The 15,014-nt window shown below is 49.2% G+C and overlaps 1 protein-coding gene across 4 annotated transcripts in view; it reads right to left on the reverse strand.

Moving 5' to 3' along the window:
- The window catches only part of GLT1D1 (glycosyltransferase 1 domain containing 1), a 56,379-nt gene extending 41,712 nt beyond the window's left edge, over positions 1-14,667 (reverse strand). For 3 of the 4 annotated variants that reach the window (XM_075996434.1, XM_075996433.1, XM_075996435.1), the window contains exons 1-2: positions 14,457-14,666; positions 5,483-5,631 (exon numbers count right to left, since the gene is read on the reverse strand). In XM_075996434.1, the coding sequence (XP_075852549.1) occupies positions 5,483-5,631; positions 14,457-14,524 (217 nt within the window). In that variant the 5' untranslated portion in view covers positions 14,525-14,666. Of the gene's footprint in view, positions 1-5,482; positions 5,632-14,456 lie in introns of all 4 variants that reach the window. The other variant, XM_075996432.1, reaches the window with a different exon arrangement.
- Between the last annotated feature and the right edge of the window lie 347 nt (positions 14,668-15,014).

The following is a 15,014-nucleotide window of genomic DNA, read 5'->3' on the forward strand; positions in this document are numbered from 1 at the left end:
CATGACGCTGAGCGGCCGTCACGGGAGACACCAACCACTGGTCAGGACTGTTTTCCTACTAATCTGCTTTAGAATAAACAGATACAAATATTGTTGGCTACCGTCCATCGAAGCCAAGTGGTATCATTCCTAGGAAATGAGCTAATCCGGAGCCAGCACAGTTTATCACAGGAATGAAAGGGCGCTCCAAATGTACCGTGTTTCCCCAAAAATAAGACCTACCCATAAAATAAGCCCTAGCAGGATTTCTAAGCATGTGAGCAATAGAAGCCCCACCCCGAAAATCAGCCCTAGTGACGGGCGTGGCTGCGCAGCGCGTCTGCACAACCCGTGCGTGTCGTCGCGGGGCGGGAAAGAACACGAGCAGCCCTTCTCATCTGCCCGTGAGAGCTCTAGTGCTCCACAGGAGAGATCGGGGCCGATGGTTCTAAAGGAAACGGAGTCTCAAGACATTCAGGATGGAATTCGGGGTTTGGAGAGTGATGATGATGTTCCAGAAGAAGACGACCTAACTCTATTTGAATCAATGTAGATGGCTGTACCGTGCTTAAAAAAACAATAACACATCCCCTGAGAATAAGCCCTAGGGTGTCTTCTTGAGGAAAAATAAATATAAGACCCTGTCCTATTTTCGGGGAAACACGGTAGCACTTGTTGTGCATCGTCACCGACAGGTACCCGGCCAGCAAGGGGATTCAGAGAGAGCGAGAAACAACCTCGACAATGGCTTTGACCAAGGGAATGATAAATTGCAAATGGCACAACCAAGACGAAAGCCAAAATGACTCCAAATGCTGGGCGTGTGAATGGACAGAGGCTTTTCGAGGGGAGAGGTTGTCATGTACCCCAGCGAAGGGCCCCTGCTGGCGGGGGTCGGGGGGCGAGTGCGCCTCCGGCTCACACAGGGAACACCTCGCGAGCACGGACGCCCAAGGCAACAAGCGTGCACACAGCGCGGTCGCCCGTGCGCTCATCCACCGCGAGTCCCGGAACGGACGTCCAGAGTTCTACGGGAAATTTCAAAGGAGACCATGGCCGGCAAATCACCCAACAGACCTCAGTGAAGTGGAATTCGCCCAGGGGCTTCTCAAACAAGCATCTCTGCTAAGAGGCTTACAGGAGAAGATACTGATCTTTCCTTTTATTGGCCCTAGAATAGTTTCTGTCATGCAAATGAGCAGATTCCATCTTTCTTATTCCCCTCTATCTAGGTCACTTCACCCTGGAATTTCACTGCTGTGAATTCAGCCTCCGGGTACTAAGCATGACAATAATATATGCAGGTGCAGCAAGGCTGCTAAAAGTAGCAAAATTTGAGAAACTACCTACTGGTGCATTGGGGAAGACCAGCCCTTTCTTTTTAGGAGCTGTGCGTGTGTGCGTGCGTGTGTGCGTGTGTGCGTGTGTGTGTGTGTGTGTGTGCGCGCGTGCTCACAGACATGGACTGACAAAATCTAATGTTAAGCACAAAAAAACTAAGTGCGTATTGGTGGTGACTATAAGCACGTATAAAAATGACAAACACACACGTCTATATGCATGGAACATCTGTGAAAAGATACACAAAATACTAGCAGCCGTCACCTCTACAGAAGGGACCTGGAAGGCTACAGATATGGATAGAACCGAGACCTACTTTTCACTGTATGACATTCTATTTTGTCTGGATTCCTGGCGTTGGGTCTGTACAAGTTGATTCCATGTCTTGGCTATTGTGAATAGTGCAATGAACGTGAGGTGCAGATCTCTCTCCAACCTATCAATTTTATTTTCTTCGGATGTATATACCTAGTATCAGGATTGCTGGACCATATGGTCGTTTTATTTTTAACTTTTTAAGGCTATATTTGCAAACTCTTATTCACCCTTCAAAACCCTATGTAGTCATCCTCTCCTCTCTGAAATCTTCTCCCAGACTCTCAGTTAAATCCTCCCCTTCTGTGTCACATGTCAGAAGACACTAGGTTTTGTCTGTGGACTGCATGATTCTCTTGCTTATTCCCGTACCCCTCGCTCCTCATAGGGTGTCTGCTAAAAGTTAAGTCGTCAAACAGCATTTGTTGAAATGAACAGAGCCTGAAAAGTGGTATGCGAATATTTTTCAAGTGGGTTTACTCACAGCCACCCACATAACTGGTATTATTTCAGAAATCAGTGTTTATACTGAAGATATGTCACTCCCAGCAGTCTGCTGAGGATAAAAAAAGAACATAATAGTTTCACAAACTTGGGATTCTTTCTTTTGTTTGTTGTTGTTGTTGTTTTTTGTTTGTTTATTTGTTTTTAAGACAGAGTCTCACTCTGTTGCCCAGCCTAGAGTGCTGTGGTGTTGTAGCAACCTCAAATTCCTGGGCTCAAGCAATCCTCCTGCCTCAGCCTCCCAAGTAGCTGGGACTACAGGCACATGCCACCACTCTTGGCTAATTATTTCTGTTTTTAGTAGAGATGGGGTCTCACTCTCTCTTGGGCTGGTCTCAAACCCCTGAGCTCAAGCAATCCTCCCACCTTGGCCTCCCAGAGTGCTGGGATTATAGGTGCGAGCCACCGTGCCCGGCCCAAACTTGGTTTCTTAATCGGCCAGCTGACCCTATCTGTTTCTTTAGTAGGTTCAAGCCTAAAGCACACAGTCAACAAGAAACAGGAAGGGCTCCCTTAAAACACTCCCAGCCAGAGTCACATTAACTCTGTGAGTTTTCTCTTGTGTGCCATTTAGGGCGTATGAGAGAGCCCAGAAGACAGTAGATAGGGACAGGTGATAGTATATCTTAGGTAAGGATAGCTATAAAAATCTGTTCTTATGCACTAGAAAGACTGGCATACAGGTCAAAAACCTTTTTTATAGGCATGCTCGAGAGGGAGAAACAAATACAATGTGTTGCCTCGAAGTCCACATGGCAATTGGTCCATAACTTAAAGCATTAAAATTGATAGTGTTTTTAAAGATAACTGCAACGTGTATTAATGTTGTTAATGTGCTATTTCCCAGTGTTTGCAAATTCTACTTAGCAATTTATTGACCTAATCATTTGCTCGGCCAATATTGATTTTAAACAAAAAAGCAAACTTCCATTTGTCCAGGTTGTTATGGTCTTACTTAGCTGTATCTAATACCCTCCGTCACATAAATGTCGGTAGTTACTACTTGGCAATATGTATCAAACGCTTCAAAAATGAATATACCCAGGAGCATACATTTAGGGGAACTTGAATCTATGCTCCTGGCTAAAAAGGTTTATAAAAAATTTAAAAACTAAAACCGCATATCCCCATCCATCCTTCAACATCACTTCTGCAAAATAGGAAAGAAAATGGGCTCCAAAGGTTTGTGCAGAAGTTTGTTCATCACAACATTGTTTATAATTGAAAGGGAAAACAGAAATAAGATGCGACCATTTATAACCATGTTGTAGAAGACCATTTAATGATGAAGGAGCTTTTCTTAACGTATTGTAAAATGCTACTAAACTATAAGCACAGTATGATTGCAATATTTTTTTTTTTTTGAAATAGGGTCTTGCTCTATCACCAGGCTGTAGTGCAGTTGTGTGATCATTGCTCACTGCAGCCTCGAACTCCTGGGCTCCAGTGATCCTCCTGCCTCAGCCTCCCCAGTAGCTGGGGTTGCAGGCATGGCCCACCACACCTGGCTACCTTTTTTTTTTTTTTTTAGAGATAGGACCTCACTATGTTGTCCTGGCTGGTCTCAAACTCCTGGCCTCAAGGAATGCTCATTGAGGAGCATTCATGCTTCAGCCTCCCAAAGTTCTGAGATTACAGACCTGAGCCACCACACCCAGCTGATTGCAATTTTAAAAGACACACAAACCACGGAGAAAAAGAGCCACATACAGCAGTATCCCTGCATTTGAAGCATTTAACACAGTGCTTAGCACATAATAAATAGCATGCAAAAAATTTTAAAAAGAAGTTGCAAGTTTATATTGTAAGAGTATATATCTTTTTTGCAAACTTAATTTTAGATAAAAATATAAATAAAACCAAACACACACTCACAAGCTGTGGTCATCACTGGGTGGTAAAATTTCAGATGCTGGATTTTCTTCTTCTTTGTATTTTTATATAGTGTCCAAAGCACTTACTTTTGCAATTTTTAAAAAATAATTATGTGCTATGTATTTTGAAATACAGTTTAACCAATAGAAGACCATCCACAAAACTTATGGTGCAGAAAAAGAAAGAAAAAAATTTAAAAAAAGAAAGCTTAAAAAATAATAAAAACTTATGGTACATCCACAGGCATCTGGCAACAGTGTTGGGCAGCTCAACATGTATAACTGGAACGGAAAAGGCCCCATAACACCTTGTTAAGTGAAAAGGTCATGGTGCACAGGAAAAGCCCTTCTCACTAATACTGGATCTAAAGCTTTCTACACAGCACATGGGCTTCCTTAAAAAATCCTAGGAAGTGGCATTGAAAAGCTCCCCCAAGGCCGGGTGCGGTGGCTCATGCCTGTCATCCTAGCACTCTGGGAGGCCGAGGCGGGAGGATTGCTCAAGGTCAGGAGTTCGAGACCAGCCTGAGCAAGAGCGAGACCCTCGTCTCTACTATAAATAGAAAGAAATTAATTGGCCAACTAAAAATATATAGAAAAAAATGAGCCGGGCATGGTGGCACACACCTGTAGTCCCAGCTACTCTGGAGGCTGAGGCAGGAGGATCGCTTGAGCCCAGGAGTTTGAGGTTGCTGTGAGCTAGGCCGATGCCACGGCACTCACTCTGGCCTGGGCAACAGAGTGAGACTCAGTCTCAAATAAATAAATAAATAAATAAATAAATAAGAAAAGCTCCCCCAAGGATTAATTTCTAAGAGAATGTATCATTGTTTGGCTTCACTATTTGCTAATCATTAAGAGCTCGTACTCTGTGAAGTTACAGTAACTAATTTGTAGCTTTGTGTCAAGTAGGGCTGTAAATCATTTCCACCCAGTAGAAAAAAATAGTCTCCAAGCTTAGGGTTCACCGCCCTAAGCTTGAATGTCAATCAGTTTTGCAGCTGACCTGGTCATCTTACTCTGATCTCCTTTTTATTAAATTGCCAGTTTAAACCACGGCTGCCCAAATGTGCTTTACACCAGCGTTAGCTTCTTAGCAATTTCCTCATTAGTTAAAGGGTTGAATAAAATCTTTTATCATTAAGTGTTCATTCTATATTTGTAAAAGAACTCTATTTTTTAAAATTCGTAAATGCTTAGAAATACGAACTATACACTGAACAAAATTCAGGCTGATACTTTGAATACGGCAAGAGCAGCTTTAAATACACATCTATTCTCGATCAGCACGGTTGTAACATTTTAGAAAATGACTCGGTAGAAAAACAAACCGAAGAAATCATTGTATCCCATCCATTTCTGAGCCAGGTAAACAAGAGACGCGATTTCCTGCATTATCGGACAGGACAGGTGCCTCCGGTTCCCCATATTTCTAGTGTTTGACTTTGAGGAGAAAGAGGGCCGGTTACCTTGCAGGAGCCTGCCTCCCCGGTACAGATGAAGGGCCAAGGCGGCCTCGCACTTCTCGGAGGTGATGAGGTTTGCGATGTCAGATGGGCTTTCAAAGTCAAAGGCATCTTTCAGAATGCACACGTGTCCCGCCGCCTCTAGATGGACCCTTTATCAAAAAAGACAGAGAAAGTACGAGATGGGGCGGGGGAGACATTAATATGCCACAAGTGGCTGCTCTGGTTAAGATTTTAAGTCGCTGTGCCACTAATAATACTTATTTACTGCATTGCCCTTTGTAGGCAATCTGCCTTAAGGACAAGGCTCATAGTCAATGACAAGAAACACTCATGCACCAGCCTCGGATACCCGGGACCAGGCCACGGGGAGGAAGGCTAATCCAGGAGGGCCTGGCAGCTTTGAGATGCCGGGCACACACTCCCATCCTCAGTGGCACTTGCTATACCAGCAATCTCCTTCTCTATTTCCTTAATTCCACTGTTTTTTTTTCCTGGCCCCTTAATTGTGAAGGGTACCTAAAGTTTGTTTTCAAGCCTCTGCTATTCGGTTCTTTAAAAAGACTTCAAAACTCACCTATTATCATAAAATACATCAAAAAATACATCATGGCCTTTCCATTCTACCTGCAATGTGTGTGTGTGTGTGTGTGTGTGTGTGTGTGTGTGTATGTCTGTGTGTGTAAATTGCAGGTAGAATACACACAGTCACTCAAACTCTCTTTCTCTCACCTTAGTTCAGTTGCTGGTAACAAATCTAAAACACACATCTGATAAACAAAAAAGGATGTTCCGATTGGTGACAAGAGCGTGCACAAAATCAAAAGACAAAGGAGAAACGGGGGGGGGGGGAGGGAAGTATTTACAATATTTACAAAAGGAAAAAAAAATCCAGTTTACTTAATATGTAAAGATCTCTCATAAATCAATGAGAAAAGACTAAAAACACCATTAACAAATTGGGGATGGGCATAAAATTACAGTCCGTGGAGAAAAAAGAAATACAACCTGGCTTTTGGAAAAAAGGAAATGGGGCTCAACTGCAGTCTTCTTTTTTTTTTTTTTTTCCTGGAATATCTGTAAAGATTAAAAAGTCTGCCTGAGGCTTGATGAAATAAACACTCCCATACGTTATTTGTGTCGGAGTAAATTGGTGCAACCTCTTCGGCAGGCAACGCAGCAACGGCTAGCAAATTTAGGATGCACCAGCCCTGTGACCACGTAACGCCACTTCTAGGGATTTACTCCTAAGATATACTTGGAGACGTGCCCAAGCGCATTCACCCGAGAGTAGGCACTGCAGCTGTGTTTGAAGTAGCAAAAGAGATAAAAGCCACCTCACAGTGCAAGGAGCGCACCGGTCATTAATATGTTGTGGTAGATACAACCACTCGTGTTCTCTGTCTTTAGAAGAATGAGCAGATCACCATGAAGTAATTTAGAATGACCAAGACACATTGTTGACGAAAACAGAGCGAAGTGAAGGCTACTTTGTGTGTGTGTGTGTGTATATATATATATATATTGCATGTGCACAGAATATCAAGGATACATAAGAAATAAATAGCAATGATTATGTCCAAAGTGGAAAACCAGAGACTACGGTGGGAGAGAGACTGTCTTCTTACCACATGTCTCTTTATGTTGTCCGATTTTTTTTTTTACCGTGTACATATATTATCTTTCATAATTGTTTGAGGTACGTGTGTGTGTGTGTGTATAAACAAATGGCAGCAGGTCTCACCCCTGGTGAAAACTCTCAAACAGCTTGGATCGTAGCTGATTTGACGATACATTGCATGAGGATGGAGCCCACACCTGTCCTGCTTGAGGAATAAACCAACGGCCGACCGTGTCTCTGGGATGAGGGGCAAACACCCCAGCCCAGCACCCAGCAAGCCCTGCCCAGCACAGCAGGGGTGGATCTCACGCCTACCGCCCTTCCACCAGGACGGCTGACCCATCCTGCTGCCTTTGTGAGCCTCTGTGCCTGTGACTTGACACTTCCTAATGCCAGCTCCTTCTGAAGTCCCCGTTCCTACTGCAAAATTCCCGTTATGCTTTGAACCTTTCTCTACTGCAACCCTCTGCACTGCACTTACATTACTCCGAACGGTAGAGTCACATCTTACTTAGGGCTTTGGTTTACAAACTCAGCACATAGGTGAAAATCAAGTACACTTAAAATTGCCCTGAAAATCTCTTAAACTATCTAGGCAGTGCCACAAAGTTCAAGTTCAATAGCCACTTTTTTTTTTTTACTCCTGCAATGAAATAGTTATTAATATTTCTCCAGTGGGACACCAGACAGATTAGCTGGCTGGCATTTCAGGGAAATATTGTATTAATACCAAATCCAAAGAGTAAGAATAGAAGAAAGAAGGGGGAAGGAAGAGGGGAAGGATGACATCTGGAATCTTCAAGCACTGTGATCATAAAATAATCAAGTTGCCGACACCATAGGAACCATGTGGGAAAAAAAAAAAAGACCCTCTGAAGAAATGCTAGATTCAAACCCTCAAGCTCATATCTGCCCTGGGGCATAGGCGGGATCCATCCCCAGACTAATACGTGAATGATCATGTTTCTCTCTTTTTGTTTCCTTTTTACAATGTAATTAAGTACACAATGTCGCAACATCTCTATGCAAATGAAGAAAAGCTAAGGTGTGGGGCCTACCCAGGTTTAACCTACTGCAGCCCATCCTGACCTGACCATTTTCACTGTTAACCCTGATCCGGGCATCGCTGATCGACGACACCACTTCTCTCCCCCATCCTCGGGAAACCTGATGATGGAAACTGACAGGCAGAAGCAGGAAGGGAGCTTGTAGACAGCCCAGCTATCGGCTCACTTCAGCCTAAAAGATATCTCATGCAAAAATAAGAATTCAACATGCTTCTGAGCATAGGTGAATAACTGCCATTGCATCTCTTCTTCTTAAAGGTCTAAGAAATGAGAAACCAAAAAAAAAAAAAAAAAAAGTGTCGATACATGGAAAAGAGAGGTTTGAATTCTATGGAAATGTTCTGGAATGATAGTAGTGCCGGCTTTGTGACTTTATGCGTACACTAAAAACCACTGACCTGTATACTTTAAAAGGGTAAATTTTATAGGATGTGAATTATATCTCCAATTCTAAAAAAACTGCATGGCAAAGAAAAAGTTATCTCTTTTTTTTTTTTTTTTTTTAAACGTGATCATCACAGCAAGAAAAAGTTATCTCTTAAAGACCCCTTCCCAGACCCTTGCTGGGGCTCAGAGAAAGATACCCCAAAACAAAGGTCTCAGAAACAGCCCCCGAAGCAAACGTTTCTCTCTGACCTTCTGCCCTCCTGTCTCTGGCCCCTCTGCCCCCCCACCCCACTGCCCCAGGCTACCCATAGAAACTAATCTTTCTTCCCCAAACTAGGGAGGTCATAGAAATCAGACCCCTTTTCCCCAAAGCCAACCATAAAACCTAAAAATACTGCTCTAACTTTTCCCCCCGCCTTTCTGGGTAAAAACTGGCCGTAAAGAAATGATCTGACCTACCTTGTTTTATAGCATGTTATAAGATGACACCACCCCCCACTCCAGGGAGGGTCCTGCCCCACACCCAGAAGAAAGGATGCTGCCCAGAGAGGCCAAGAAGAGTCTAGACAGACGGGCCTTGCTGGGTTTCCACACTGGGTCTATACGCATCAGATCACACCCTTTGCGTCCAATCCTATTCCTACCTGGCTGCCCATGCTGCCTGAACCGAAGCATAAAATTGGACGGTTTCCCCTACGTCTTTGGGTCTACAGTCAAAGGCTCCCATGTCACTAAAAGTGTGGCCAGATAAATGTGTGTGCCATTCCTCCTATTAACCCGCCTTGTGTCAGCTGATTTTCAGTGAACCTTCCCCGGGCAGAGGGGGGCTGTCCCTTGGTCCCACACCCTCTTAAACGGGGTGGGCTCCCTTTGGCAATGCTCTGTCCTCACTCTGCCCTTCTTCACAGCATATCTGTCTTCCATGCTAGGATGCTAGAGCCCCTTCCCCCAAATGACCAGGCTCAGCACCGAGCGGAGGTACAAACACTCTGGGTAGCTGACCGGCACCTGCCCCCGAGGGCAGAGGGCTGCACTCCACGGAAGAGGCTCAATATCTGTTAAATGAAGATATTAACATGCCTGTTACTTAACGTGGAAAAAACGAAATAGTCTCTTCCCCTCCACTCAGTGTACATCCACAACTTCCTTTCATTCCTCTAAAGAAAAACTAGAAGACATGAAAACTTTTCCTTGGGGAGAATTTTTTTTTCCCTTTCCAGATGCATGGCAATCCCAAAATTCAGAATGAAGACGCCAAAAAGCAGCCGAGCGCTAAAAGCAAACGCTGCCCTACGTGCAGATGATTTCTGCGTTCCTTCCTGTCTCCCTTTGCCAGACAGTATTGATTGGGGCTTCAGTTTGCTCTCGTTCTCTGAAGTGCTTCCCATCCAAAAGAAAACACCGTTGCAAACTACGTCAAAGGTGCAGAAAGAGAACAGTTGCCGCCCACCGCACAAAGTCCGGCTCGCAACGCAAGGACGTTTGCAATGGTTCAGATGTCCTCACGCTCACCTGAGCATGGAGCTGACGATCGGAGTTCTCTACTCCGGGCTGAGGAAGCCCAAACCCTTTTGCTTTTTCTCCGATTTCCGTAACCATCTGCACGCATTTCCCCCGCACCTGCGGCAGCTCTGCAGACAGTACGCTGCGCGAGGAACTCGGGCACTAGCAAACGTCTGTTAGTCTGTTTAGAACAGCGGGGTCAGAAAGCCGTTTCTGGACGTGGTCAGAGCAAATGTCTTTGGGTTTGTGGGACAAAAGGAGACAGAGGTGTCCTAACTGCCCGATTCTGCCATCGCACTGCAAAAGCAGCCCCCAGACCGCACGAGAGAGAAGGGCTGTGGCTGGCTTTCCACCGTGACTTTATTGACAAAGGCACCCAGTGGCCGTATTTGACCCCAGGGCGCTAGTTTGTTACCCTGGGTGGTTCTGAGGCCTCACCTCCCATGTTAGCATAACGGGAGGCGCCCTCTGAAACCACTCTGTTCTTGCTATGTGAACATCTTTTACGTCCGTTACCTGTGCAATTTATTTCTCCTGCGCAGGTGAAATGAAGCTGCTTTTTCTTTTCTTTTTCTTTTTCTTTTTTAATTTACCAGAGTTGCTTTAACTTCTAACTTCACTGTTAGCAGGAACTGGCCTAGCCCGATTTGCCAGGTTCAGCGAGGACCGTCCTGAGCTTCTGACAAATGTTTGCAGCCTTAGAGGATGCGAGGTGGATGGGAACCCTTTTGGCCTGTCCCTTCCAGCGGCACCACCAGGGCTGCCGGACAAGGAGAGTGACTCTCAGTCCACATTCGGCCAGGAAACCCGCAGAAACCCACACCGTCCAGCCTGGCAGGGTGCAGGGCCCTCTCTGTCCTCCAAGCACCTTGCCCGAAGGGGTGAGTCCACGCCAGACCGCACTGACAGCCAGGCCATCTGTCAGTTGGGCCAGATGACAGAGGGTTCCAGAAGGTTCCAGAGGAACAGAGGACCGAACGGCACTGTCAACTTCAAAAGGCGCTCTGCAGGTGTGAGCCTCCTGACCTGACTTCTTGTTCAAGGGCCTGTGTCATCTTCCCGGCAAACCACACACCGTGGACACCGCTAATTATGTCTGAAATGTTTTATGCTAATGAACAAATCCTCTAACTCGGGTTTCTAATACTTACAGTGTTTAAGAGACGTCTCTAGAGAGCAAGTTCCAGATTAGGGTATTTGAAATGCTCACTGACAGCTCCGAGGTGATGCTTAAAGGTGACTTACTCACCCCGCACGCTGTCTATACTGAAGACTGTTCAAAGCGACTCACAGATAAGGTAACATTGACTCTCAATTTATTGGTCCCTGGATTTCCCCCCCAAAATACTTATCTACGATTCCATCACCTACATCTTCTAAAAACCTACCAGATTTCAGAAGCCCTTGCTTTCTACAAAGACTCTTGTACAGCCAAGATTTCCCCATTTTACCCCAATATTTTCCCTCTATAAGGAAGGAAGTCGTAAGTGTTCTCCCCCTCGAACCCCACATTCAGTCACCCAGCCCTGATCATCTTACTTCTTGAATATTCTGACCCAGTGAGAGAGGGGAGGAGGGGATGGGTATACTCACACCTAATGGGTGCGGTGCGCACCGTCTGGGGGATGGACATACTTGAAGCTCTGACTCGGGTGGGGCAAAGGCAATATCTGTAACCTAAACATGTGTACCCCTTAATATGCTGATATTAAAAAATAAATAAATTTCTAATGTAAGAAAAAAACTATGCCGGCCCACCTGCGTACCTCTCCCCTCTCCGGCCACACCCATCCACCCTCCACGCCACCGCAGCCGGCTCCGCACGGTCCTCCCCTACGTGGAAATCCGATAGCCTCTGCCGGTGCGAGCCTGTTCTTGGCACAACGCTGCAGGTGCGGTGTGACACGGGCCCGGTCTCCCTCTCCAGACCGTACCTGGAGCAGGGCTTCTGAGCCGTGGCACTGCCGACCCGTTGAGGGGGGTCACTCTTCGTGGTGGGGGCAGTCCTGTGGTGAGCGGCATCCCTGGCCTCTACCCGCTCGATGCCAACAGACCCCCCCCCCCCGACATGGGCTGTGGTGACCAAACATGTCTCCAGACATTGGCAAACATCCCGGGGGGCCTCCCTCCACCTGGGCACACCCTCTCTGCCCAGTTTCTAACCAGCGGGCTTTGCAAGCACCAAAAGGCTTCCCCTGACCTCTGTCCTGGGTGGGTCCCCCACCTGCATGCGCCCAGAGGGCCTCGTACTTCCTATGTCATTGCACCCATCTTGATGGAGCATGACCATTCACACACATTTGCAGCTACCGACCTGAGGGTGCGAGTCTGAACCCACCTCTTCTTGACTCAGACGCCCTGTGTCCGCCCTGTGTCCGCTAGGGGGGCTCCCCAGCCCCGCCCACTGCCCAGGGCCTCTGCAGTCTTGTGCAGAGAACGTTAGAGGAGGCGCTCCCGTTCCCACTGCCCGCTGCTGATTGGCTCTCGGGGAATCTCGGTCGCCATGGGAACCCCCCTCCTCCCTCCTGGGACGCCAGCATCATTTCCTCCAGGAACCTGAGCTTTCACAAGACAGAAAGTGTCTTCAAGCGACTTCTGCTTTTTCCTTTCTCATCTTTGCCTTCCTGAGGCAAAGGGTGACGAAAGGAGCCAACACCAAAGTGCAAACAGCAAATGTTATAATGCTTTGTGCACAGCCAGGAAGACAGAGGACAGAATAACCGACGGCCCTGCACTCCAGCCCTCACTAAGTCAGTCCTCCCCGGGGGGGGGGGGCCGTGCCCACCTGGTCGCCTTCTGTGTGTCCCCCAAGGGCTGGCGCGGGACACTGGAGATGCACGGCAAACACGCCCGGGTGCAGGAGCAAACGAAGAGCAAATCTGGGACAGCAGCCGACAGTTATTTTTCTGGTCTACTTCTGAATCGGGTCGAAAGCCACCAGTGGCCTTTGGAGTGGGTTTGCGTAGGTGCGGGTGTTTATGGTTCTCGGTGGAAGCCAAAGGTCAAGTGACAGGCACTCGTTAGGCACGAGCTGTTCTCCCCGTCTCGTGTACGAGGCAGACAGATCTGGCCTGTGCCTCTCTCTCTCTGACCTAAATTCCTAGCACTTGCCCCAAATTCACTACATCCCACGAGCCCTGCCTCCTCCCGTTGCTCTGGCGCTTCCAGCTTGCTCCCACCCCACCGTGTGTTCTCTCTACCACCCTCCCCAGGACCACCACCCCCAGAGCCTGGCGGGGGGGGGCTCCTTTTGGTCTCAGGGTCAAAGTCATCTCCTTTGCCCCACCCCAGCATCTAAAGCAGCCTCAGCCTCAGCCACCACCAGCCTCCTGCTCACCGAACCTAGCCACGTTTCTGAGCACCAATCGCTCTGTGCAATCACCTCCTTCACCCCTGTCCGCCGCTGGAAGGTGAGCAGGGGCGGCGGTGGGCTTCCGCACCACCTGGCCCAGTGAGTGGCTGGAAGTGGTCGCTCAGTTCCACTTAAGACACACCTGCACCCAGAAACCCCTCACTGTAAACTCCCCAGGGGGACTTCAGAGACTCAGGTACCCTCTCTGGGTCACTCTGACGTGCGATCTTGGTCATTGTCACTTGTGATCTTTAGAACTGGAACACTTTTTACCCGAAAGGGACATGAAAGAGTCGGTGGAGGCTCAAGGAGGAGGAAACGGGCCCACACAGGGGCAGTACGTTGGGAAATTTCATGAAGCAAGTCAGTGTGCCAAGGAAGGAAAGAAAAACTGGGGCTCCTCTTCGGCCTCGGGCACTAATCCCGGCGCCGCTGCGTGTCCTGCCTCACCTAATGCGTTCATCCAGCGAGTGCAGACCCGCACCCGGCTCCTGGGGCTGCGTTAAGTGAGTCAGCCCTTCCCCGTCCGCTACGCTGTCCAGGGACCAAAGACAGAATCCACAAGCAAACCGATACAGCCAGGTAACTGCACACGAAGATCTGCGCTGAGATAAGCAGGCAGGTGCGAGGATGGAGGGTGCGAGGGGAGGAGGGAGGCTCCTCCAGGGAGCTCGGCCCAGGGCCGCTCTCATGGCTTTGCACCTGCTGGGCCCTGCGCCAGGAAATCGTCCCCACTGGAGCGCCACTGCCATGCTCCGCGTCTCCGGGATTCTGCTCGGATCCCCGGCAGGGAGGCCTTCCCCGAGCATCCTCGCTCAGCTCGCCCCGCGCCCTGTCTGCTTTGCTGCGGCGCTCTCGTGCGGAGGAGCGAAGGCAGACGAGGCCGGCGGCGCTGGGGTCTGCGGGGGACAGCGCCGCGCGCCCGGCGGAGCCGACCCACCCTCCACGCGCGGGGACCCGCCCGCCTTCCCCGCGCGCCCCCGCGCCCCTGCACGGCCGTTTGGGCGCGCTGGGGTTCTGCCCGGCGCCCCCGGTCCCCGCACCTACCGGACGCGCTCCGCCGTGACCGCGTTCCCGGTGTGCGGCCGCAGCACCGCCAGGAACAGAAGCCGCATGCCGCCGCTCGGGCCATCGACTGCCCGCCGCTGCCGCCCAGGCCCCGGGGAAGGCGCAGACGCGGGCGCCTGGGGCGCAGGGGCGGCGGGCGGTGGTGCTATGTCTGTCCCGCCCGCCGCTCCCCAAGGCCGCGCCCACGCTCGCAGGTGCCCGCGCCGCCGGGGCAGGGAGGGGTCGAGGGGCAGGGAGGGGAAAGGACAGGGAGGGGAGAGGATGGGGAAGGGTGGGGAAGGGAGAGGACGGGGAGGGGAGAGGATGGGGAAGGGAGAGGGCGGGAAGGGGAGAGGGCGGGGAGGGGAGAGGGGGCCCCGGACGGGGAGGGACCGAGATGGTCCTGGGAACGAGAGGGGAGAAGGGGCCGCGAGGCGGGGAGGGGGCGCGCGGTGTCTGGGGAGCTGGGGTTGGGGGTGGCGCGGGCCGCTCCCACCGGGACCAGGATCCGGGGTGACCGCGTGTAGCTCCGCAGAGACCAGAGATCGGGTCCACCCT

This window comes from Microcebus murinus, chromosome 22 (genome assembly GCF_040939455.1).
Source record: "Microcebus murinus isolate Inina chromosome 22, M.murinus_Inina_mat1.0, whole genome shotgun sequence".
Taxonomy (NCBI): Eukaryota; Metazoa; Chordata; class Mammalia; order Primates; family Cheirogaleidae; genus Microcebus; species Microcebus murinus.